The sequence below is a fragment of the Mustela nivalis genome (genome assembly GCF_964662115.1).
Source record: "Mustela nivalis genome assembly, chromosome: 6".
Taxonomy (NCBI): domain Eukaryota; kingdom Metazoa; phylum Chordata; class Mammalia; order Carnivora; family Mustelidae; genus Mustela; species Mustela nivalis.
In genome coordinates this window covers 98,849,565-98,875,745 of record NC_139025.1, presented here as the reverse complement: position 1 = coordinate 98,875,745, position 26,181 = coordinate 98,849,565, and the positions used below count along the sequence as shown (strand labels likewise).

General features: G+C 50.4%; 1 protein-coding gene across 1 annotated transcript in view; it reads right to left on the bottom strand.

Annotated features, from left to right (window-relative positions):
- The window catches only part of ITGA11 (integrin subunit alpha 11), a 110,647-nt gene that overhangs the window by 46,945 nt on the left and 37,521 nt on the right, over positions 1-26,181 (bottom strand). Inside the window, exons 3-7 of the mRNA XM_082736979.1 lie at positions 12,976-13,076; positions 8,356-8,447; positions 5,573-5,687; positions 2,586-2,713; positions 1,201-1,349 (exon numbers count right to left, since the gene is read on the bottom strand). Of these exons, the coding sequence (XP_082593105.1) occupies positions 1,201-1,349; positions 2,586-2,713; positions 5,573-5,687; positions 8,356-8,447; positions 12,976-13,076 (585 nt within the window). The remainder of the gene's footprint in view (positions 1-1,200; positions 1,350-2,585; positions 2,714-5,572; positions 5,688-8,355; positions 8,448-12,975; positions 13,077-26,181) is intronic.

Sequence of the window (26,181 nt, the reverse complement as noted above, 5' to 3'; positions counted from 1 at the left end):
TAACTTGGTTATGAAGAGTTAGTTATAAGGTTGGGAAAAGCTTCCTCATTTGACCACATGAAATCTGTGTTCCTGCTAAATTCTGTGAAAAACATCCCCTCATCCTATGTGAGATGGGATTATACGAAAATGGGCCTGTGGTCCCGAGGGACAGAGCAGAACTTTTACTTGTAGATGTAGAATTTATACATTAAAAGCCATTAACCTTAGATGGAGTCACCTTTGGGGTTTAGGCCTCAGCTCAAACATCTTGGGGAATTACTTCTGAAAGCACTCCCTGATTTCAGTGGGGGGGGGGTGGGGGCGGTGAGCCAGAGTTCTGAGCAATGGCGAAGTCACCGGAGCGAGCATGGAGCCATCTGTGAGGGCGCTGTCAAGAGGGAATGTTCATTGTCATGGTGAGTGGGTTCTGGTATGATTTTTAAGGAGCCAGCTCCATTAGTCTACAATGTTGGGAGTTAGGGAGATTCAGCAACGTTCCTCATACTCCATTGATGACACAGACTCCACAAAAGATTCTGCCCTCATGGAACCTACCCACTTTTTATGGGGTCTCTGTGGTGCAGCGCATTTTCCAAAGATGGTTGCAGCAATACCTCCCTTTCCAAATGCTCTTCTGTGATGTGACCTTGCTTTTCCTCCATCAAGAGGCAGAATCAAATTCTCTTCCCCCACCAACCTGGGTTGGTCGTAATGACTTGCTGGATCAATAGAATATGGCAAAATTATATCCAGGACTTTGGGGGCTAGGTCAAGGCAGTCTCAGAGTTCCTGGAGGGGCCTCCTGGAAAACTCTCGGGATGCTCCCTCTCCAAGCCGGCTGCTACACCACGAGTAAACTGAGCCAGATGGCCATGTGTGGGTGCTCAGGTCTCCAGCACACACTGAGCTCCCAGCCAACAGCCCGAGACAACTGCCAGCCTCGTGAGGTTGCCTTTTTGACGTCCAGTCCAGTCAACGCCACCAATGACAAGAGCCCCAGCTGACATACCAGACTATACCCCTAGGAGAGAACCCAGAGAGAACGGACCAGCTGAGCCCAGTTGACCCTGAACTTGGGAGGGATTAATGTCTCAAGGTATGGAATTACATGGAGGTTTGTTATACAGCAATGTAGAACTAGAACAGTTATCTGAGATTTAAGTACATTATCGTTTTTTCTATTTTATTAGGACTTTTAAAAAATTATTATTTTTTTACCGAGCAAATTCGATGCCAAATGCCGTCCGGGTCTCCGTTCCTCCTCTCTGTTCAATGTGGCTGGCAGCTTCCACCACATCTCGTACAGACCTGTAGTCATTGAGGTGAAATTCATGCACCACGTCTTCTCCGTATTGGACAACTCCAACCTGTGAGAGAGGGAGAGGGCTACAGAACACTCTGACCCCCGAAAGCTGGGCTGTTGGCGGTGAGGGTCTCCGGATTCATCCCTCTGTCTGTGACTCCTGGGGAGTGTGAAGGGGTGGGAAACCTTCCCAAGGGAGAGTCATTGGGAAGGGAAGTTGTTCTGCAGAGTCCTGTAGAGCTCTGGGAATGGAGGGGTGGCTGGGTGAGGAGAATGGAAGATGCCTCTCCGGGGGGGGAGATGGTGAGGTGGGATCGAGCCCCATTTCGGGCTCCATGCTGAGCGCATGGAACCATACTTGGGATTCTCTTTCTCTCCTTCTCCTCCTGCCCCTCCTAGCTTGTGCACGCTCTCTCTTTCTTAAAAATAAAAAGACAAAGAAAAATAAAGAAAGGCCCAACAGGTTATGTTTCTCGCTTGAGCATAGGATTGAAGCTGAAAATATTAGGAGCAGCATGACTGGAGACCTATGACATTTTTTCACCAAATACTGGAACCAAGGTTCCTAAAAACTTGGAAGAAAACCTTTTATTCCTAAGGTTGATAAGGTATAGACAATATTAATAGCCTCAAAATAAACAAACAAACAAAACCCCCTTAAAGGCCTATAGTAAGATTAGAATGATGAAACCTTCCTGTCGGATGGGCTCCAACTTTATCTGGTGCCTTTTTAAGGACAGACTTTCACGCACGATACCCTAAAAATGATCTTCCCGTTATGTGCAAGTCATTACTTCTTGAGAAAACCACTCCCTTTTTAGCAGCTCTGAATGTTACAAAATAATTTCCTAGAGTGACTCGAAATCTGCCGCCTTGTACCCTCTATATGTTAGTCCTCACTTGGCTGGCCAAAACAGCACAGAATGAATCTACCCCGTCTTTCGCCAGGCGGTGTTTTGGACATGGGCTGACGGCTATGCCCGCCCTCTTCCGCTTAGTCTTCTCTCAGGATCCGAGTGTGTAATTCTCCCCTGTGTCTCACTCAGCAGGGATCCACTCAACCTTTCCTGCCTTCCTCCTAACTCTCTCTCTAGGAAAGGTCTCTCTTAATAGGGAGAATCAATGCCAAAAGATAGGTTTGATCTGTGAAGTGGAGCCTCCCCTGAAATAGTCCCAGAGATGGATGTCCTGAGCTGCAGGGCCTGGGCACTTAAAGCTAGTTAGCAGGTGCAAAGATGCTCCTCCACGCCCCAGGCCAGCCTCTGGGGAGCCCTGGTCAGAGGAGGAGGGAAATACTCACCTGGATCTGCCCAGGGCCAATGTAGAATTTCTTCAGGATGTTGATGAGGAAATGCTGAACCTCCACCCAGGGGTAGATGCTGTTGGAACCGTCGAGGACAATGACGATGTCCATGTAGGTCTGGCACCCTAGAAAGTAGGGACACAGTCATGGCTGCCCACTAACTCAGTGCTTTCAGGCTCTGATTCCCTAGGTGTATGTCCAGGGGACAACAGAAGAAGGACCCTGTCACATGTACAGATATCCTGGGCTGGGGGGCTGTAATTGCTTGGGCTAGTCGTTTATTTGATTATCATGAATGCTGAGCCCAGGAATTCCTGGCTCTTCTCAACCTCTCTGTGCTGGGCTGTTTGAACCAAGCTTAAATCCAGCCTACCATCAGTTGGCCAATTCTTCTGAGGCTGCCCAGAAGGCTGCCCTTCTTCTGTCCTGTCCAGACCAGGAGCTCACAGTCATTGGTTTTACTGTAACGGGCAGGCTGCGTTTACTGCTTTTAGCCCAAATGAGTGTTTCATGTTTTAGGAGAACGGTAAAGGGCTTAGGATGAGGGATCTGGCATCAGACTGTTTGATTCCTGGTTTTGCCAGGCACTAGGTGTGTGACCGTGGGCAAATCACCTAATGTCTCAGTGCCTGTTATCTGTCATGTAAAAACAGGTATGGTGATAGGAGAGGGTTGCCATGAGGAATCAAGGAGCTGAGGCTTTTAAAGGCTGAGCACAAAGTCAGTGCTCAAGAAATCTTAGCAGATCCTCTTATATTTAAAAATGTTTTATTGGGGTGCCTGGGTGGCTTAGTGGGTTATAGCCACCTTTAACTCAGGTTATGAGTTTGGCTTTGGCTCAGGTCATGATCCTAGTGTTCTGTGATTGAGTCCTATATCGGGCTCTCTGCTCAGTAGGGAGCCTGCTTCCTCCTCTCTCTCTCTGCCTGCCTCTCTGCCTACTTGTGATCTCTGTCTGTCAAATAAATAAAATCTTAAAAAAATTTTACTTATTTATTTTTTAAAATATTTTATTTATTTATTTGTCAGAGAGAGAGAGAGAGAGAGAGAGAGAGAGAGAGAGAGAGTGAGCACAGGCAGACAGAATGGCAGGCTGAGGCAGAGAGAGAAGCAGGCTCCCTGCTGAGCAAGGAGCCCGATGTGGGACTTGATCCCAAGACACTGGGATCACGACCTGAGCTGAAGGCAGCCGCTTAACCAACTGAGTCACCCAGGCGTCCCTATTTATTTATTTAGTAAGATTTTATTTATTTATTTGGTAAGATTTTATTTATTTATTTGACAGAGAAACACAGTGAGAGAGGGAACACAGCAGAGGGAGTGGGAGAGGGAGAAGCAGGCTTCCCATCAAGCAGGGAGCCCAATTCGGGCCTCGATCCCAGGACCCTGGGATCACGACCTGAGCCAAAGGCAGGGGACTAATGACTGAGCCACCCAGGCGCCCCTCATTTACTTTTTAAGCAAAGTACTTTGTTAATGTGACAATGACATCATCAGGTCAAGCGTTTGTACTTTTATCTCTGCTCTGAATGTAAATGTTTCTCTATATTTTTAAAATATGAATACCGAGTTAAATAAAAATAAATAAATAAATATCAATAAAATAAAAATCAACAAAGAAACACTGGTACTGTAACAAACGCAAAAAGCTTCCTTTAAAATCTAAGTAACTTATTTCTATTGGTGAGGGGTTGCAGTTACTTTGAAATTGATAGCCCAATATGATATGATAGACCAATACTATATTAGATGATATCATATCGAAATATTGGGTACCTGTTGACTTCTACTGGAGAATTTTCACGCTATTGTAAAGTCTACTTTTTGGCAACATGGCAGGAGGCTTCTGAGCGCTAACCATTCCAGCAACTCCTGAATCCTGAAGGGCTGGAGTCAGTGCTCACCAGAGACGAAAGGTGGCGGCTTTGAATGCGGACATTCTCACTCCACCTGCCACTGTGGGCAGCGCGTGATGGCCCATTTCTTCTGGGCTTCCAGAGCCGGACAGCTTTGTCCTTTTCCAATCTGGTTTAGCTTAATGCCTGTGGCCATCTGTGTGGTGTGGGCGGCCATGGACTTGACAAGACAGAAACTCCTTATTTAGGGGGAATTCCTAATCTAGGGGTAGGAACCAGGTTTCTTTGATTTTTAAGCCATCTTTATTATTAGAATGCATTTCTTATTGCTGATTCTTGCGATTTCACCTTTTTTTTTTTGAAGCATCTTGGGAAGAACTTTGAGTTAGATCTGGGGTTCCTAAACAGGATGGAACACACACTCTGGTGAATACATGCACACATTCTCCCTCACTCAGGCATATGCACACCCTGGGGCTTGTTCTAGACCTAGAGTTAGAGCCTCCGGTGGGCGGTGCCCTGGGATCTGAGTCGGATAAACTCCCAGCACACTGATGGGCCGATAGATGGTCATTTGTTGGCCTGGGGTGAGGTTCCCCATTCACACTTCATGTGACCAGACTTGCCAGCCACAGCTCTGCCTTTCCTTTGGCCACTTTGTGAGCACAGAATCAACACCTCCTCCTTACACTTTAAAGGATCACTCTGCAGTCCCTGCTGCGCTGATGCTTCCTCCCCACCCACCCCAGCCCCCAAGCACAGTCCTTCCATCTCTGATTGGGCCACGTTGTTTGGAGGGGGGCTGCTGCTCGCTAGAGGTGCTAATCCCGTCACCCTCAATAAACTGGGTTAGCAGCTGCTTGGGGGATGGTGTTCAGCCCAGAGGAAATAGTGAGGCTCAGAGCCAAGTAGTCTGGGCTTGCGGGAGACAAGGTCTGAACATTATTCCTCCAGATTTTCTTGGCGGGTAGGGAGTGAGTGGGAGGTTTTGTGTTCCATGAGGCTCTGGGCAAGCTGGGTAGAGCTTCCTGATATCCAGGACCACCAATCAGAGGGGACCATTACCAGGGATATTTCAGAGTCTCCCATGGCCACGCAGCATGGATCTGCAGATTTGAAGCTACTTACTTTGGAGAGCTGGGGCCACCGTCTTGGAGAACCTGAAGTTGGAGTTGACTCTCGAACACATTCCTGTGGTGTAGTAGGAACTCCCACACTCGTGAGACCAGAGGGGGCTGCAGGCCTGCGAAGCACAGGGAAGACCCCCTAGTCAGGGGGTGGGGGGCAGGGGGCATCTCCAGAGGGTCCAGGCCTAACAGCCTTTGACTGAACTCAACCTCCATAACCCCGGACAGACATCCTTTATTTGAGGATTGGTACTCCAAGGATTTAGAGAGTTTTCTGGAGTCTAACTGAGATCTTTCTTGCTCTAATGTGTTCTAGTTCCCTTGGTTTCAGATGGAATGGAGAAAAATGAGTGGTAGAATCCTTCTTTGTTGTATTTTTCAAGGGTCCCATTCTCTATCCCATCATCCCATCCCATCAATCACCTCCTATCCCAAGGAGAGTTGTGACTCTCCTTCACTCTTCTTGTCCACCCCACCCACCACACAGCATCACCCATGGGAGTGGACCCTTCAAGGTCACTAGAAGAGCCTCTCTGTCTGAAGAGGTCCCCTGAAGGTCTTTACTGGGAAAACTTCCAGGACTGGGTCCCAACAACATGCCCATCCATTTTACTGGGGAAAGAAAAAAGAATGGTTCTGCTCCTTCTCTGAAATTTGCTACCAAACACATTGATGTCAGCTTCTCATTTAAAGACTGAGTGATGAGTCCCCTCAGGGTCAGGGTCATTTAAAAAAAAAAAAAAAAAAAAAAGCCCGGCCCCATGCCTCCATTTTTGTCCTGCTGCCAGGAAACACGGGATTAAATTTTGTGCTGTAATTTCCTTTGGTTTGGAAAAATAATTATTCCATTTCTAATTCCTTTCTTTAATCCGCTTTCTTTTTTCAGCCAGACTTTAAGGGTTTTGTTTTATCTCTGTCCTTTGTTGAAGCTCCAGTAAATTTTTCTTTCTGGAAGTAGAGGGGAGAATAAAGGAGGGTGGGTGATGGGTGTTAGCTGGAGGGATAGATGGATAGATTATGATGGATGGATGGAGAGATGGCTAGATGATGACGGATGGATAGACGGACAGATAGTGGACGGATGAGTGGGTGGACGGATGATGGATGGATGAGTGCGTGGGTAGAAGGGTGGAGGATGGATGCACAGCTAGACTGATAGATGGTAGCTGGGTGGATAGGTGGATAGATGATAGATGGACAAGTGGGTGAATGAATGACGGAAAATGGATGGACGGAAATATGATGGATAATGGGTGGTGGATGGGTGTAGGAAGGGATGGACGGAAGGATGAGTGAAAGGATGGATGAACAGATGAATGGAGAGATAAACAATTGGTTGGGGGATGGACTGATGAGTGAATGGATGAATGGATGGGTTAATAAGTGAGTGAAAGTTGCCATTTACAAACCAGGGACTTAACCCACCCACAGAAGCCCCAGAGGGGTGTGTCACACCCTCCTTCTTGGGCCTTCAGCCACCTCGTGAAGTAGAGGAAATCAGTTTGGTAAGAACATGATAAGGAGCCTCAGAAGGAAAAGGGAGTAGCAACAAAGCCCCTGACAGGTCTGCGTGTGGACAAGACCCAGTGTCCTGTCTGTCCTTGGTTGAGATGGTGAAGGGATGTGGGCTGACCACATCCGAGGTACCTCTGAACTTTCCCTGGCAGGCCCACTCTGCTCTCTGTCACCCCTGAGCATGCCACTCATCTTGTTGTTCTGGTGTCTGGTGCTCCACACCCTGAATGTCCCATCTGTCTACAGAAACATATTGTTGGACAAGAACATAGAGCAACACAAGCCCTCCCATCTTAAAACGAGTGGGTCATTTTATTGGGCTTTCTGGGGTAATGTTTCTCTGAAATGCTCTTCTGCAGCTGTTTCTAGAACTATCTGTCCCAGCAGGATCCTGTTTTGAATCTCCACCATTGCCCAACCCCTGGTGGCAAGGAGCAGCAGTGCCTGCCACGAGGCCACCCACCCTTGCTGACTGTGTGCAAAGTTGGGGAGCACTCGCCTGGGCAGGGTGCAGAGACCTCTGACGACTGGCCTTCCTGCCCCAACATCAGGTTTACACTACTCATTGGCTTATCAGCTCTCCCCCGACCAGAACGGAAGCTCCAGGGAGCAGGTGCTCTGTTGACTGCTGAATCCTGTGGCCGGTACTGGGCTCAGCACATCACTGCCTCTTCAGCACAGATAACCCCTCTTCTTTCTTCCTTGCTAAGACCCGTTGTCTCTTCTCAAAAAAACAAATCAAAAACCTCCCCCAGGAAGCCTTTCCATTTAACCCTGCGCAGTCTGGGGGGGCCATTCTGTATCTCTTCCCTCAGTTGTCATAAATCCATGTTCTTTCATTTATGGCTTTCCTTCAGACACTTCCTAGGGTGTGTGGTGTGTCCTGGTTCTTTGATCGAACCTGGAGCAGAGATTCGGCTCCCCTGCCTCAAAAGTTTGGCTCTCCAGGAGGGATGAACCCCCTTCACACTGCTGCCCATCTTGCTTCCTGTTCCTTTCGGGCTGTCCATCCCGCATCCCAAGGTATGCACACAAAGAGCTCAGTATGGTCTCTTGCCAGGGCTGTGCCTCTCAAAAGCTGAGGGCATGCTGGCAGAATGGTACAGACAGGAATCAGAGGCAGAGCTGTTCCCTGAGCGTGTGGACAGAGTGCGAGTGTATAAGGAGACAGTAACTCACCCCCTGCCTCTCCTGGCCCCAAGCAGAGGGTCTGGGGGGTGGGTAAGAGGGGCAGGGATGTGGAGAGAGGGTGGGGTGGGTGGCTCTTACCAGGAAGCTGTTGTCCTTGGGGTTGGTGGCCAGGCTCAGGCCGAGGCGCATGTTGTCCTTCCGCTCAGACACGTTGGATAGAGTGACCCTTCCTGGGGTGGGAGGGAGAAACTTAGCCAGGAGCCTTGCACCCCCTTGCCCAGAGCCTGCTACGGCTGTCAGCCCCCAGAGGTGCCTGTGCAGGGTCAGGGCCAGGAGGAGCCCTCCCTGATTCCCCCTGCCCCTCTGGAGCCCTTGTTCGCCTGCACGTCCAGGCAGCCCTTCATGCTATCCTAAGGTCTTGCCCAGACATGGTCCTGTTACTTCCTCACTATTCCCTGTGTGATGAAGAAACTGAGTCTCAGAGAGGCCAAGCAACCTGCTCAAGGTCACACAGTAAGCACTCGGCTGAGCATTGCCCAGTCCAGCGTTTCCCTCCAGACATCTGACCGGTCCCTAGTATTCCTCATGTGTCCCGTCCTGCCTCTTCCAGGGCACCCGACTTAGGCTGGCTTCCTCTGGTCAGTGTGCCCTCCACATTTTCCTTCAAGCCAGTCTGCCATCAAAACTTAGCAGTCCATGTCCTCCTCGTGTCCTCTCTGTTCATCTGATAAATGGGCATGTGATAGCCGATTCTCTCAAGGGGCAGCGAGAGCTCTCTAGAGATGTGTGAGGTCTTGCGAGAATGTCGTTCTGTGGTGGGCTGCCAAGAGAGCTGATTAGGAGCCGGACTACCAGCAGCCACCTGAGTGTTGGGACAGGGCTGGGGCACATTAGAATTGCTCAAAAAATTCTGTGAAGGTCTGACGAAATCATTGCACCAGGCTGCTGAAGGGAAGGAGACAAGCTTGACCTCCCCAGCGCTGATATGTCGATGGATGTGTGTTGGAGTGTACACACGTGTGTGGGCATGTGGCAGGGGGTAGAGTTTTGGGGGGAAGTGAGCCGGGCATTTCATCAAATGGAGAGCAGGTCAGTCTTCCCGTACTGTGAAGGGCGAGCAGATGCCTTCCCTGTTGACTTCCAAGGACTTGGGTGACCTCCACTGAGAACAGTTCGCATTTAGCTTTGGCGGAGGCTGTCAGTTTGATGAGGGGGGCCTGGAGCTGGCCATTAGCAGAGGCTGGAGCTTCGACGCCTCACTGTGCTGCTGTGGGCAGGGGGTGGGGCAGCTGCGTTGGCTGTTTTTCTTTCTGGGTTCCCTCAGTTGGTAGTAAGGCTCCTTTTGAAATCCAGCCCCTCTTGGCTGGAGATTGCGAGTGACTGGGATTGTTTTGTTTTGTCTATCCAGAGAAGCCGGAGAGAAAAGAATAGTAATAACCCTGTGTTTTCATAATGCCTATATCATTTACAAAGTACTGCCCACACGTGCCCTCCCAGGACCCCTCTTGGTCTTGGGAGCCCAGGAGTCAACATCTCCATTTCACAGATGAGAAAATAGAGATGCAGAGAAGGTTAGTGACTTCTAGGAGGTCAGTTGCTGGTGGATGAGAGAGTGGGGACTTGAGTCCAGGCTGTGCACCATTCCTTCCCAAGCTGTCCTGTCTGATGGCAGGGCAGTAGTGGCAGTGGGGTGTCAGAGAGAAATCTGGAGAGGAAGCTCTAAGCAAGCTCTGATTGGGCAACCTCCCACCCTTCAGCAGCTTGGGTAGTTCTGCCCTCTGTTTGTGTCAGGGGCACGCCCCCACCCCACCCCACCTCACCTCACCCCACCCCACCTCACTCCACCACAGCTCACTTCACCTCAGCTCACCTCACCCCATCTAACCTCACCTCACTTCACCTCAGCTCACCTCACCCATCTAACCTCACCTCAGTTTACCTCACCTCACCTTACCTCACCATGCACGATCTAATTCCCCCTGGTCTCAGTGACCAAAGTCCTTAGTCAGACTGCTGACCCGGAAGTAGATGAGCATGGTAGGGGAGACTCAAGCTCACACCCTGCTGTGTACAGGCCTTGTGGACTTGGGGTAATCATTACCCTCTTTTTGGTTCAGTCTGCCCCTCTGTGAGCAGGAGAGACTAGTATCTTTCTTGGTTGGTATTTTTTTTTAAAGATTTTATTTATTTATTTGACAGACAGGGAGAGGCAGGCAGAGAGAGAGGAGGAAGCAGGATACCTGCTGAGCAGAGAGCCTGACGAGATCCCAGAACTCTGGGATCACGACCTGAGCCGAAGGCAGAGGCTTTAACCCACTGAGCCACCCAGGTGCCCCTTGGTTGGTCTGTTTGAGGACCGTGGGGCACAAGCTCTTCCTCACATGGAGTCTGCCTTCCAGAATCACATCCTCTGCCTGAGCCTCTGCCCTTCATTAAACCCCTGACTTTATCCAGGTGTCAGGAAGACAGCACCAGTGACAGGCTTTTTCACATTGAGTTGTGAATGTCTGCCACCCATTTAGCCTTCCCTGGAGAGAGAAGAAAGAACATTCCTGGCTTGGTAAGGCTAACAGCCTGGAAAAGTCATAGGAAAACCCAGGAGTCAGGTTTCCCAGCCTTGCGTTTTCCACTGTGGGGATAAACTGACAGATGGTCTTCCTGCCCTACACTTTCTCCTCAGTGGGAGGGAAAGAAACACTCTTCAAATGAAGGGCTTCCCAATCAGTTCTTTTCCTCTGCCCTGACTCACTTTGCTGCCCACTACCTCCCAGCATATGCCCCAGTTCAGGAATGTTTTCCAGGGCCTGAGGGCTTCAGGGCTCTCACTGCCAGCAGGCGCTCCTCCTCCTTTGGAAGGAAATAGGATCTGCACTGGAAATCAGAGCAGTAGAGGAAATTAAATGATGAGTCCATGTGTCTATGTCCCCACCTGGACCAGGAGCTTCTCTCAGCGTCCCTAGCCCTGAGCCCAGTGCTTATACCTCCTGCCCCCTTCCTTGCTCCCTCTGACCCAGCTGCATGGCCCTTCTTTCTGCCCTCCAACAGAGTAAGCTCATTCCCACCTCAGGGCCTTTGCATGTGCTCTCCCACTGCCTGGCATGCTCTGGCCCCAACTGACTCCTTGCCATCAGACTTTTGCTTGAATGTTACCTGCTTAAAGAGGCCTTCCCTGACCACCTTGCTGAGGTAAAATCCGCTCCCCACTTCCTCCCCCACCCAGTCTCTCTTCTCATAGCATTGGGGTTGGTCACACAACATTTACCCTCACCTATAGCATTATGCCTGTCTATCTCTACCTGCTTTCTAGTTTATCTGCTTGCTTACTGTCCTCTCCCAGCAGAGCCCTTGGTTTCTTGTGCCCTGCTGTATCTCCCAGAGCTAGGACAGTGCTTGGCACATACTAGGCTTTTAGTAAAGTTTGGGGACCTATTAGACCTGGAATGGATCCTAGGGTCTTTGAGTCCACCCTCCTCACTTCACACATGAGTGAACAGAGGCTCAGAGAGAGGATGTGAGCTCCTTATGGACACACAGCAAAGAAACTGTCCAGCTGGAAGAAGACACCCAGCTTGACTTGTTCCAGAAGCCTGTGCCTTCAGGGTGGTGAAGACTGGGTTCTGTGAGCCACCAGTGAGGCTCCCGCCTCCCCCTAGACTGTTTCCTTACTGAAGTCTGGGCCCCGGCTGTGCTGGGGTTTGAACTTCCCACCCACAGTGCTGACGCAGATGTGGACAGCAGGAGTGTCCATGTGATGGGACAGCTGGCCGCCCTGGGCATCTGGGTTCTTGGGCTTTCTCTTTGATGCTGGCCTTTCCGTTCATCTGCTTATCTCTTGAAGCTCTGCTGCCTCCCCAACCAGGCCCCCCCAGCTTCATCTCTCCAGGAAGCCCCACCCCACGGCTGCTGGAGGGCAGAGGTGGCCTTTCTAGAAAGCAGGGAGGCCAAAGATCCTGGCTCTGGGGCAAGGCTGAGACAGCAAGCAGCATCCCAGCCCAAATGGAGATTTTGCTCCCTTCGGAAAGCGCAGTGATGGCCCAGCCACGGTCGGGTGTTTAGCACAGGTGGAAGTGTGTCACACGATTAGCGTGTGTGTTTTCACAGATGCCCAGGTATGTGCACACACACACTTGCACCCACAGATTCTGCGGGGCTCTTGGGTGAGGACAAAGCCTTTATTTCCAGAAAGGCCGTGCTGCTCATTGACTGCGGGTGGCAGTAGGCTGCCTGGATTGGAATCCCGGCCTCACTACTGCTTAGCTAGTGACTCTCGACAGGTTCCGTCAAGCCCCCCCACCCCGCTGCCGTTCCCTCCTTTGTTACCTCAAATCTTGAATGGTCGTGGAGGGGATTAAATGAGTCAAAATCTCTAAAAATGCTTAAACTAGTGCCTGGCACATGGCTAACATTATAGAAGATATATGAATATTAGCCATTGTTATTACTTCAAAACTGGAAAGAAGACAGGGAATGTTTTTCTCCTGCTGGGAGAGAAAGCCTCACATTCATGGGCAGTGGAGGAATCAGAAAGAGCAACAGAGGCTGAGGTTTGAATCCTGGCTGGCCCCAGACAAGCTGGTGTGACTCTGGGAAAGTGGCTTCCTCTCTCTGGCCTCAGCTTGCTCATCTGTCGAATGGGGGCAGCGAACCCAGGGTGGCTGGGAGAAACTGACAGGACTATGGGCATAGATGCACTTTAAAGCAGGTCCTGCCCTAGATGGCTGTTGGCCTCACTGTGGGGAGACCAGAGGCTCATGTTACCCAGGTTGAGCTTGGAGCAGTTCCCATGGGTCACTGGGCACTTGTACACGTCTCCTGTCTTCTGGTGGCCATTGGTTTCCAACGGAGCACCTACAACCAGCCTGGGAAGGAAAAGAAGACATGTAAAGATGTTGGAGGAGGGGCTTCTTGGCTTCTTCCTGGCAGAGGATGGAATAGGGAGGGTGGTATTGAAGGAAAGATGGGGTAAGGAAGGCAGGAGGAAATCCTGAGGGGCAGCTGTGTGCAGACCTTCCAGCTCAGATATTTGTCTCCCACGGAGAGGGATGCCGGGCATTCGGCATGAAGTCATGAGGCCTGTGACCTACTCCAGGCCCTTGCCAGGATCTAGATACAGAGATGAAGACCATAAGGGCCCTGCTGCAAACGAGATGGAACTTAGTTCCTGGGAGAAGAGAGCAGGGCAGACATCATGGAGGAGGTGTGCTTGGGCTGGGTCTTGATGGATGTTTATGAGTTTGTCAAATAAATGGACGGTGGTAATGGTGGTCATTCAGGCAGAGGAATGATGGTTTTGGAGCCATAGAGTCTTGGCAATGTGTTAGGACTTGTGGAGGGCCTCATTCCTCACCTTGGGAAGCCAAAGGTCCTGGCTCTGGGGCAAAGCTGAGACAGCAAGCAGCATCCCAACCCAAATGGAGATTTCGCTCCCTTCGGACAGTCTTTCCGCTGGGGACTCAAGGACTGGGCATGGTGTCTAGCGGTCACTCATGGCTGCCTCCAGAGCCACGAGTGAATGACTGAATCTTTGTACAAGGTGGGCAAGGCCCCCAGCTGGGGCTTCTGCCTTGAGCCTATGCCTTTTGTGACCTTACTTGGAAAGATGGTCTTAGCAGTTATAATAAGGGATCTTGAAATGAAGTTATTCTAGATAACACAGGTGGCCCTAAGTCCAATGACTGGGTGTCCTCGTAGGCTCAACACAGAAGAGAGACCCAGAGAGAGGCGAAAACCGTGTACAGATGGAGGCAGAGCCAGGAGGGACACAGCCACAAAACAAGGAATGCCGAGCCACATGGAAGTTACAAGAGGCAAGGAAGGAGTCTCTCCTAGATCCTGCAGGGGAACATAGCCTGGCCCACACTTTGATTTTAGATGCCAGGAACCCTCTGGGCCTCCAGTGCTACTCTCAGCCAGCGACCACCTCCTCTGCTCAGGCCTGACTCAAGAATGAAGCCCTGGCAGGGACAGAAGGTGCCAGAGCTCACAGTGCCCTAGAGGCCTCCGGTGCCCTAGAGGCCTCCCAGGCCCTAAGGCACAGGCAGCAGACAACAGTGGAGCTTGTGGTACAGGCACAGGGAGACGGTGGGACATACAGACCACTCTGGGCGCCTGCTTTCCCCGCAGCTCCCCATCCCTGGTGACACTGCCCAAAGAAGCCATCGTGTCTTCTGACTTCTGATGGCTGAGAGGGGACAGGCTTTGAGGTTCAGGCTACCCAGGACTCCAGTGGCTTCTTGTGGTCAAATTCCCCCGGACCCAACTCCTGTCCACCTCTCACTGCTGTCAGGGAAGCACAATAGGTCTGAAGGGGAAGGTTAACAGAGCTCTGTTTGAAATTAGAGTTTATGAAATAAGAGCTGAGCTTTCTCCCCTGGGAACCAGATAATGACAGATTCTAAATATATCCGCTAATTAAGCCTGCCTATTTTTGACCAGCAGGATTTAACAGGACCCATAAAATCTGTTTGTCTAGACGACCGTGATTTTTGGCTACTTAATTCTGTGAGTGATTGTGTGGTCAAGGCTGTTGCAATTCTTTCTAGCAAGGGGAGTGGGGAGAGAGAGGGAGAGACAGAGAGACAAAGAGAGAGGGAGGGAAGGAAGGAAGGAGAGAGGTAGAGAGTGGGGTGGAGAGAGAGAGAAACAGGGAGGGGAGGGAGCTATCTATCAGTAAGTGAGGCCTGGGCTCCGGGTTGGGTTTTCTGGCTGCTCCAGTTTTCAAGGTCAACCTGATAGGTGACTCAGACTTCCCTCCAGGGCCCCACCACCTGAGAGTGAGTGCTTGCTGGAAAGAGTGCCTTTGAGGAATACCTCATAGGGCGCCTCTGGGAGAACTAGGCTCAGCAGGCTCTACATCAGAAAACCCAGGGCCATCTGCTAGAAAAGCTATCTCCATGTGTCTTCTAGAAAACACCCCAGCATCCTGACAAGGCAGATCCTCACAACTCTGCCCATTTTATGAATTGGAACTTTGAGGCCTCTGTTGGGGGCCTATTGGGTAAAACTCCCAGTACAGGGAGAGGCCTTTGGGTTGAGATTGTAGGGGCTCTTCTGGACTCTAGCTTGCTGTGTGGTCTTGAAGGTCATTGAACTTTCCGGACCTTGGTTTTCTTGGCTGTGAAATGGGGTTAACAACCCCCATACTATCTCTGTGCGAAGTCACAGATGTCAAAAGTCATCAGGAAACAGAGGTGCTACATTGAAGTAACCTATGCAGAAAGACTAAGGTCATGGGCCAGCCCCTACATCCCATGTCCATTCTCCAGAATGCATTTCCCCCGGGGGGACACTGGCATCTCAAGAGGTGACGGGACAGGGCATACTGTCCCCATATTACAGATGCAGAAGATGAGACCCCCAGGAGGGATGCTGACCTAGATCCCCCAGTTTGTCTGTGACAGAGCTGGGACCGGTTCTCCTGGGACAGCTTTGTCTGTGTTGTTCCAAATATTTCCTTGCCATGCAGTGAGGGCCTGGGTCAGCCTTCTTTACCACTCTCGAGGCTTGGCGTTACGTGTGCCTGTCAGGCTTGAGGTTTTGAGGATATGATTCAATCTCACTGTGAGGGGGTAACTGCCCAAGCCCAGGGAAAATGTTTGCGTCACCACCAAGACCAGCCAAATGGCTCCTGGGGTCTGGCAGCCCCGGCTGTCCCCTTATATAGCCATCTGCAGCATCAGGCCTGCTGTGCCTCTGGGGGCAGGACACCAATCCCTGTGGTGTGGGCACCAGACGGGAAGACAAACCCCAAAGGTCATGGCGAGCATCGGGCCCTTTCCATGCGCAGTGTGCTGTGACTCACTGGCTGTGGGCTCCCAGCATTCTTCTGGGAGCCGAGCTGCTGCAGATGGGAGAACTGGAGTCAGGCTTCGGCCCCAGCCCCTGGCGGACCCCTCCCTGGTGGCTGTCCTCTAGAGAAGCAAGGCCTTGCCAAGGGAGGAACTCCCCAGAAAGAGGGCCACCTGAGGAAGGCAGGTGTGGTGGCCTCGCTGGGGGTGGGGCTCCTTGGCTCCCAGCAGGTCACAGGCTAAGACAGGGAGGGGCCCTGGCTCTGTAACTCACACCCTCTCCAACAGGGCCCCCTGGGATTTCCTGACTTTTCCTTATCCTTGGCTCCATCCTTCAAGGCAATTTCAGTCTCTGAACCTTTTCAAATGCATGCTCCTATCAGAAAAAAAGGTAACATGTACCTCCAGTGTGTATAAATTTACATGTCAATTACACCTGTGTGAAACTGTTAGTCTGTATCTTAAAGATAAGTAATGTTTTTTTTTCAGATAAAATATAAATTTAAACAGAACTTGAATTATTTTATTTCTGTGCCCCAAGTATACTGTCCTGCTCATGCCCGGTGGTGTGCACATCCCACCCCAGACACCATCGTTCCCGCAAAATTTTTGTTTGAGTTTGGCAAAATTCCCATCTACTCCAGGAAGCCCTCCCTGATTACCCCCAGGCTTTCCCACATGAACTAGTGTGTAATACCTGCTGCCTGCTGCAGGAGGGATTTCAGTGTCATAATTCCTTGAGGGCTGAAATGTCCTCGTCTGGCCTTATTGTCAGGACTAGCACTGGGTAGTGGCCTGAAAGGCCCTCAGTAAAGAGGTACCTATCGGCTAATCTGACATTCTGGCTGATGGTCCAGAGCTGCAGTAGCAGTTTCAGGAGCTTTCAGCTTTGCCTCTGACCTAAGAGGAACCCCAAGTTCAGTGCCCAGAAAAAGTGTTACTGAGAAATAGAGTATTTTCTGTGCAAAGGAGTGACCCACCTTCCATTTAGTCAGTGTTGCTCGCTTCCTTGGTTCCCATGTCTCTCTTCCCACAGTCCTCATTTTTGCTTGGGGATCCAGGGAATCTAGCTCCATTCCCAGTTCTAAGGACTGAGCACATACCTCAGGCAAGGCCAAGTTTATCCCCTGCTGCAGTGATTAAGTCAGGGTCATCCCTATCAGAGTGAATCTCTGGACTTCTGCTTGGGACTCAGGGACCAAAGTAGTTCCTTTTCTCCAGATGCCATATGTAGATGTTAGCCATGGAACTGCCGGCAGCCACCTTGTGGCAATGAGAGTTGTGAGCTGATGTATGGAAAGGGGGGGAGGGCTGAAAGAAGCATTAAGAGAAGGGGCTGAAGTCCTGATGATACTGTAAGCCCCTGGATCAAACTCTACCTGAAGCTAGATATGCTGCTGGACTTTTCAAATATATAAGCAATAACTACTTTTTACCATATAAGCCTGTTTGGGTTGAGTTTGCAGATATTTATAACCACAGACATCTAACTACAGTGTGTAAGGCCAAAAAACCCACATAGTTAAAATTACCCTTAGAAATTCCATATATTACCATGCTATAAGAGGAACCCAACATCCAAGACCAGTGAGAGAGGAGCAGATTCCTACCCCTCAGTTCATGCTCCATCTGGGGCATATCCTTACTTTGTCATGGGTGGTGGGTGGATTCACAGACAACATGTATATTATTTCTCTGGTTGTTTAGCTGAATGCATAAAACCGTCCCCTGACCCACTCTTGTTAGAACAGAAATTCTTTTGTTCTGTGTGCATCACACTTACAACAGCTACTTAGATAGGGAGACCCGCACTCCAGGTATTTCTGGTTACCTGGTAACTGGCCTGGCAGGCCATCAGACCTGAGAGGAAACCAAGAGGTTCCTTGGGTCAGCCTCACGACTTAACAGTGAGTCATCGGAAGCCAGATCAGGGAAGTTCTGTACCTGAGGTCTCAGAGCAAACAGTGGCAGAGCTGGACTGGTATATGGCATCCTGATTCCCAGGGCAATGGTCCCCCAAAGCATGGAGGGTGGAAAACATGGGGACAAGGGCTAAATTCTAGGTGCAGCTCAGCCTTTTACTGGCTGGGTCTGGGGAGGTAGGTGTAACAGCTTAGCTCTCCAACAGATGGAGTCAGTAGAAACCATGGGCACAAAAAGGCCATCAGAGGCTTGGGAAAAGAAAGAGGAAACTTCCGAAACTGCCATGGGCACGCCCTTGGAGGAGGTGCTGAGCCCCAAGGTCAGAACAGACGGCTGAGGAAAAAGGCAGGCTGTAGGGTTTTATCTGCGACCCGGGCAGCCTCTTTGCCTCTCTCTGCAAGACCTGGCCCTCACATCCTAGGGCATCTGACTATCACTGACTATTTTTTTCATTTTAATGAATCCTTTTTGGTGTCGTTGAATTACACTTGATTTTGATCACCAGAACAGCTCTGAGACTATAAGAACAGTTCATATCTGAGGTTCAGAAGGTGAGGTGACAAGCCTGTGGAGAGACACTGAGATTCCAAGTCCAGTGCTCTTTCTTTTTCTTTTTTCTTTTTTTTTTTTTTTAAAGATTTTTATTTATTTATTTATTTGACAGAGAGAGATCACAAGTAGGCAGAGAGGCAGGCAGAGAGAGAGAGAGGAGGAAGCAGGCTCCCTGCTGAGCAGAGAGCCCGATGCAGGACTCGATCCCAGGACCCTGAGATCATGACCTGAGCCGAAGGCAGTGGCTTAACCCACTGAGCCACCCAGGTACCCCTGCTCTTTCTACCATTGTGAAAGAGTGGCCAGCATGGAGTTCAGAAGGCCCAGCATGGAGGGGGCTGCCCCCCCAGAGCCAAATGAACCAGTCCCCTACGGGCCCTGTGTCCCCTTCTCTCCCAATCACCCCATTCCCTCCCTCACCTGTTCCCCTCTCCCAGAACCCCTCCTCCACCAAACCCACCCAGCCCCTTTGCTCCATTTCTTTCTTGGCTCCATTTTCCTTCCTTGAAATCAGATAGGGGCATCAGGGAGGGGGGTCCACTTAAGGAGCAGAGAGCTCAGGGGAACAAAGGAGAGACTATTCCTTCAGTGAGGTTTTTCCTCTCCCTCTCTCTCCATGGAAAATGTAATCTCCTGCAGCCAACATGAATAGGGTGGCTAATGTGTTCAAGATGGGGCTGGGAAAGCGCTGAGCACAGCAAACCCCATGCTGAGAGTGGGGTGTGGAGGGAGAGCCCACTGGACACCTGCTGGTCTTCCTGGTTTGGTCGGAGGGGCTTGTGGCTCAAAGACCTGACAAGATCTGAACCCCTGGGGGCCAGGAAGATGAAGACCCCTCTGCTTGCCAGCATATCCCTAACTCCCCCTGCTCCTGTGCAACCCCCATCAGAGGTGGGACTCCTTTGTGTGCCTTTGAAACACACACATGTACTGTGATGATTAATTTTATTATGTGCCAACTTGACGGGGCTTTGGGGAGTCCAGATCTTTGGTCAGACATTATTCTGGGTATATCTGTGGGTGTGTTCTGGGATGAGATGAACATTCAAATCTAAAGACTGAGTAAAGCAGATTGTCCTCCTTCATGTGGGTGGGCCTCGTTCAAACAGTTGAAGGCCTGAAGACAACAAGAGGGCTGACCCTAGCGCCAGGAACAGAGAATCCTTCCTAATGGACTGCCTTGGAACTGGGACATTGCTTTTTCTTATTTTCAGTCTCAAATGGAAACTTCAGCTCTCCTAGGTCTCTAGCCGGCTGGCCTTCACCCTGTAACTACCCCATCATCTCCTTGGAGCCTCTAGCTTGCTGATGTACCTTGCAGATCTCGGGACTCGCCAGCCTTCATAGTCATGTGAACCAACTCCTTATAATCTCTTTATAAGAGATTATACACACACACACATACACACATCCTATGGGTTCTGTTTCTCTGGAAAACCCCAATACAGCTACATAGTGCTTGTTATATTCCAAGGGTTTTACATAAATCTGATGTTGCCAATGATCCACACCCTCATTCATTCAATGAATCGTGAGCATTTATTGAGTTCCTGCTAACGCGCCAAGCGCTGGGGGCATGACAATGCACATGAGGTCATCCTGCCTTTGGGAACTCCCAGAGGAGCTCACCCAGGGACACGGGCAGGTTAACAGGTCATGACAACACCGCGGTGGTTCTCACAGTGGTGCCCAGACCAGCAGCATCAGCCTCCCTGGGTGCTGGTTAGAAATGCAACATCTTGCCCCCCAAGGCCCCGCCTACCCAAACTTACAGAATCGAAACCAAAAGGGGGAGCCAGCGTCTGTGTATTAATGAGTCCTCCAGCGATGCTGACCCATGTAATCATGATATACAGGGTAACCTGTGAACCTGGCTGGGCTCAAAGCCCCAAATCCATTCCACCCTCTTCACTCTGCCTGCAGAAGCTCTGTATTGGCTCCCTGATGCTCACCTGCCTGTCCCCCCTTTTTATCAGGGTGGCTCTGAATGTGACACGACTGGGTCTGTCACTTAGGGCTCAGCTCCAAGGTCACTCCCCGCAAGGGGCCTTTCCTGACCACCCCTTTCTTGACCACCTGCCCCTCCTGTCTCACCACCATGCCTTAATTCCCTTTAGCACTTCGCCCTCTCTGAAGACGCAGTGTTGTTGTTGTTGTTTTTAAAGATTTATTTACTTATTCGAGAGAGAGAGATAGAGAGAGAGAGCGCAAACATGAGTGAAAGAAAGGGGCACAGGGAGAGAGACAGAGAGAATCTTAAGCAGACTCTGGGCTTAGCATGGAGCCTGATATGGGGTTCGATCTCATGACAATGAGATCAGGACCTGAGCCCCAACCAAGAGTCAGGCGTTCAACCAACTGAGCCACCTAGGTGTCCTTGAAGATGCTTCCCCCTCCATTCATCATCATTTTTTTTTTTTTTTTGACAGAGAGAGCACAAGCAGGGGGAGCGGTAGGCAGAGGGAGAAGCAGACTCCCTGCTGAGCAGGGAGCCCCCTGTTCATCATCCTTATCTCCCAGTAGAATGTGAGATGCAAGGGGGTGAGGACCTTGTTGGCCAGGTTTGCATCTCTAGACACCCAGCACCCACGAGAGTGCCTGGCACAGGTCAGCTCCCCAAAATACAATTGTTGGATGAGTTAGCCAATCATCTGGCTCAGTGGAATGACTGTGATCCCATAGCCTGCAATTTGGGACGGCCGACCATAGACCCTCCTTGATTTCCCAAAACCTGTTAATCCAGCCAGGAGAGTGAACAAGCTCTACTGGAGGAAACAACACCTGAAATAAGGCTGTTAACTGCCCTGGGCTTCAGTGTTTTCATCTACTGAATGGGACTGAACACACCTGGGCTACTGGGGTTTTGAGGGTGGTGGGTCCCAGACCTTGCTGGTCATCAGAGTCACCTGGGGAGTTACCAATGCAGGTTCCTGGGCGTCACCTCCAGAAGGGTCTCGTTCAACCAGGTGGGGGACAGGGCCCAGGAATCTATTCTTAGAAGCTCCCAAGTGTTCAGGCAGGAAGCAGATGTGAGGTCTTGCAGACATGTGAAAAAGCACGTGCGTCCCAGGAATATTTACTACATCTGGGGATCATGACCACGGCACCCTTCTTACCTGTCCCAGAATGGTCCAGGAATTTTTGTTTTTTTATTTGTTTTGTTTCTTTGGGTCACAAGAAAATACATAAGAAACACCTACTTTAACACATAAGTGATATACGCTTGCTGTCTGAAGTTCATAGTGCAGAACTGTGCAAAGTATCATATGCAAGGCCTCCCCCTTCCTCTTCACCCAGCCCTCTATAGATAGCCACCGCGAGCAATACGGGCACAGAAAACCTTCTAGGTATTTATAGAGCAAATTTGGAAAATGGAATATTCTGCATATACGGTTCTGTAGTGAACTATTTTCACTTAATTATTTTGTAGTCAAACAACTTTCCATGTCAGTATATATTAATGTCACACTTAGAGCTGGTCCCGGGCCCCTTGCCCCGGTGCCCACTCTGACCCTTCTCTGATTGTGCCCCCTCCCACAGGGTAAAGAATCCTAGAGGTCAAAGGGACAAGACACGTAGTAGAGCTGATGACCACCCCCCCCCCCCCCAGCCTGGGTGCCGGGACTCCGCAAACTCCTGTCCAAACAGCTCAGGACAGGCCTCTCCCATGGATCTGTCTTTCCCATGGTGGATCCTACCACCGACAGGGCCAGCAGAGGAATGGCTGCTCACTGGGGGTATGGACAGAGCTTGGAGGTGCGGCCTTTCATAGCCCTAATGAATAAAAACTCTGCAGGCCTAGCTACGTGGGGCAGTGTAGTCGATGGGGACAAAACTCATGCCTGTTACTGTGCGGGCAGGCCTTGGAGCCGGCCCCCATCGTCTCGGGCACAGAGCCTGCCTGACAAGCATCAGCACAGCTGCTGACCTCATTCACAAGTTTGGCTTTCTGCTTTGTTCCTGGAAACTTCTGGGTCCACCTCAGCTTACATCCAAACAGCATTTTTTCCTAAGTTGCAGCAGAGGGAAGAGTGAGGGAAGGTGACCGCAAAGGACAATCTCAGCCCACTGGAAAGGAAAACAAGAACCTGACCCACTGACCGTGAAGAACGGAGTGGCCCCCTGTGCCGTTTAGCTCAGTGCCCCTCCCCTTCACACACCCAGCCGCCAGTCTCTCGGGGCCACTTGTTCTAGTTTTCACTAGACCTGGAACTCTCCTTCCTACCTCTGTGTGTGCGGTCCCCTAATTCCACACTCTTGAGCCTGCCTCCTTCCATCCACTCGTCAGTGCCTCTTCTTCCAGGACGCCCTCCTTGATCTCTCAGCTCAAAGCTCTCTCTCACTTCCCACGAAGCTTTGTTTTTTCTCTCCTTTAGATAATTTGCAGAGAGAGACCCCGATCCACCTTTAAGTCTCCCCTTCGATGCTGGTCAAAGTACCTTGAACACAGCTAGTCTTCATAATTGCTTGTTGAGTGAATATGCAGATGGACAGTTGAAAGACACCGCTCATTTGGCAAAGACGAGCTGAATCTTCACTCTGCTTCTTAGGGTGCAGGTAGCCAGGACCCCTTCTGCAGCTGGGACACTGACTTTGGAATGTGACCTGGTGCTCTCCAGGAGGGTGACTGTGGGTTGGTCTCCTTTTGGAGAGGGGAGCATAAGGATCCCCCCTTCTCTTTTCAAAATGTCCAATAAACCTGCTTGTTTTTCTAAGCTGCACTCAAAGTTGCTTTCTCCCCCTAGTTCTAGAACAACTCTTTCCTCGGAAAATGAAATGTAAACACGCAGATAGTTTGGGCAGATGTTGCTCAGTGGAACGTATGGTTTCAATGTCGTGGCAGCTCCTCAGTTCAAACTTGGCCACGGAAGCCGCCATTCTCTGCCCCGTGTTGGTCTCCTTCCTCGGGGTCATGGTCAGGCTGGTGATACCCAAAATGTGACCAGCATACCCAGCCCTGGCTTGTGGCACTGCTCCTCAGGCTGGGGGAGGCGATCGCACAAGCACTTATGTGCATCTGGCTGAAGAAGAAATGTCAGAGGCTCTGGGTAGAGGCCGAGGTGCAGACGGGATACTTCTTAGTCCTACTGAGTCTACTGTGGTTTCCATCAGCAGGATTTGGGGAGTGGAGCAAAAGAGGAGAAGAGGCAAAACAACAGATGCCGTTTTTAAATTTGGGGCTTGTTGTTATGTTTATAGTTAATTCCAATCTGCTTCCAGGCAGACTTAGTGACCTGGGGGAAGCCCTCTCTGGGCCTGTGTCCCCACCTGTGAAATGACAGCTTGGGCAGATTCAGTGCAAAGGAGACACTGAACCCATCGTATGAGCTGGGCACTGAGGATGGAAAGCCAAATGGAGCCTGGTCCACACCCTTAATTGGGAGCAGGTGGAGAGACAAGCCCCTGGTGATTTCAGGGCAGAGGATAGCGCTACGAGAGGGGCCCTGGATGTGGTGGGGATGTAGAGGAAGGGCACTAGCTCAGCCATCTGGGGGTCCTTTCTGGAGCAGGCAGCTGCTAGATAGAGCCTTGCAAGGTGACTAGCCCTCCACGAGGAGGAATGATCGCCGAGTCCTGACGGGGCCAGGCTGTGGGCGTGCTTCTACTGCACCTGCTGTGGCAAAGGCTCCCATGGGTCAGGGATGGACCCAGAGAGACAGACAAGTGCCTGCCTTCACAGAGCTCGGCGTGAGGTCATTCTCAGCTGTGCTCATGCCATTCATCCCCCTTCTTCCTCCCCACCCGCATCTCCTCAACACCCCAAATTCCCACCCTTCTCCCCTCGCTTGTTCAGAGAACTCTACCTAATGTGACCTGAACTGTATATAGATGCTTAGATGCCTACCTGCCGAAGACCATCACATTTCCCCCTGATCAGATTAACCCCCTGCCCCCTCCCCCCACTTTCCAGAGTCCTTAATTCCTGCATCTGGCCATGCCTTTGGGTTCAGGAATTGAGGGTCACTCTCAGTGTAAGCCTGGAAAGGAGCTAACCCACGAATCCATGAGAACTCACAGACCCCCTAAATCAGTGGTTCCGGAAACTTGGCTGGGCATCCAACTTGTGTGGGTATGTTTAGAAGTATGGATTCCTACCTCCACAGATTCTAATTTGGCAAGTCTTGGACTGGGCTAAGGAATCTGTATTCTTTTCAATACTTTTGCAGGCAATTCTGTTCTGCCAGCTTGAGGAACCCCTGGATTATATTATGAGGTGATTACTAGGCTTTGAGATAATGGAAAACAGGATAATAGGAACTGGGGACAGGATGCCTGGTCATAAAACTGTTAACAAACACTACTTAACAAACATGGACTTTGAAAGCACTTTGTATGAACAAGCAAATAAACTAATGCACGCCCAAATGACGGGGCAGTTGATCTTGTGTCTGAGCTTGTGCTAGGTGTTTCCTTGGACATTAACCCAAGTCACCCAGCTGTCTACTGGGCAGCTCTGGGGCCTCATTCTCTCTGGCTCTGGGCACAGGAGGGCGGGACACACAGACACCAGCCCTGAGTTGCATCAGGGAATTACTGGCTATGCAAAATCCTTCGAAGTACTTTCTGTCTGGTTCAGAGCTCAGATTCATTTCCCTCCTCTCCCTCTGGATTGTGAGTAATGGCTCTTCCTACAGCATTATTATTGGAGAAGCCATAAGGAAGCACGGAGGCAGCAGACTCCCTCCAACCACTGGATGGATAGAATCTGTCATTACATCAACCCCATCATCCTCCCTCTTGGCTTACAAAATCCCTGGCTCAGTGGTAGGGGAGAAGCAAAGAGGACCTGATGCTATGAAGTAGGCACCCGGCATGGGACACTCTGCTGCCCCCCACCCATACTTCAGTCTCTCACCAACTCCTCCCATGTGGAGTCACTGTCCCCAGCCTCTTTACCACCAGAATGTCCAGCTTAGGGCTGCCCTGAGATTTAGGTAGGTCATAGCCTGACTTCTAGAACCATCCTCCCCTCCTCCCTCTTTGGGTCTGTGCCAGGCAAAGACAAATCAAAGGCAAGCCCTACGCTTGGGGATCCTTTGCCACTTTTCTTAACTGCCTTTGTGTATAACTCTCCACGTCTGTCTGCTTTATTGGCTCAGGGTGACTCATCACAGCTAAACCAGGAATAAGTGATTCAAGAGGGAAAGTGGAAAGGATTTAGAGATTCCACAGAAGGCAAGAGCAACCTTGTCAAGACGGTCTTGAGTCAACGGCAAGCATTTGCCATTGGCTGTATGTCTGAGGGATGCAGCCATGTGAAAGAGAAGAGCCATTGAAAAGAGATTGAAATCCCAAAGAGCTCTTAATTCTTCACAAAGTAGTCAGGGAAAGCTAGAAGGAGGTATTCTGTCCAAGCCTGGAGAAAGCAAGGGTTAAGTTAAGCTGTGGGCCATCACAGTTGAGGTTAGTGAGAAAAGGCATGTACAGCCCACTGATTTGGTTTTATAACTGAATATAACTTTAAGGCATGTTTCTTCCAATTATGGTTTTCAATAAGGAGCTTAGTCTTTCACATTTTGTAGCCGGAAGGCATGGAGGCACAGGTTGTTAGCCCTGAGCTGTAACATCAATGGGAAGCCTAGATGATTGATGTTAAGGAACGCCTACTGGCCGGCCTTGCTCCCCCTATTGTCAGTTATGAGAATTGCGGATAAAGGGCTAAGGCGCCATTAATAACCAGTCTTGAAAATTCATTCAATCC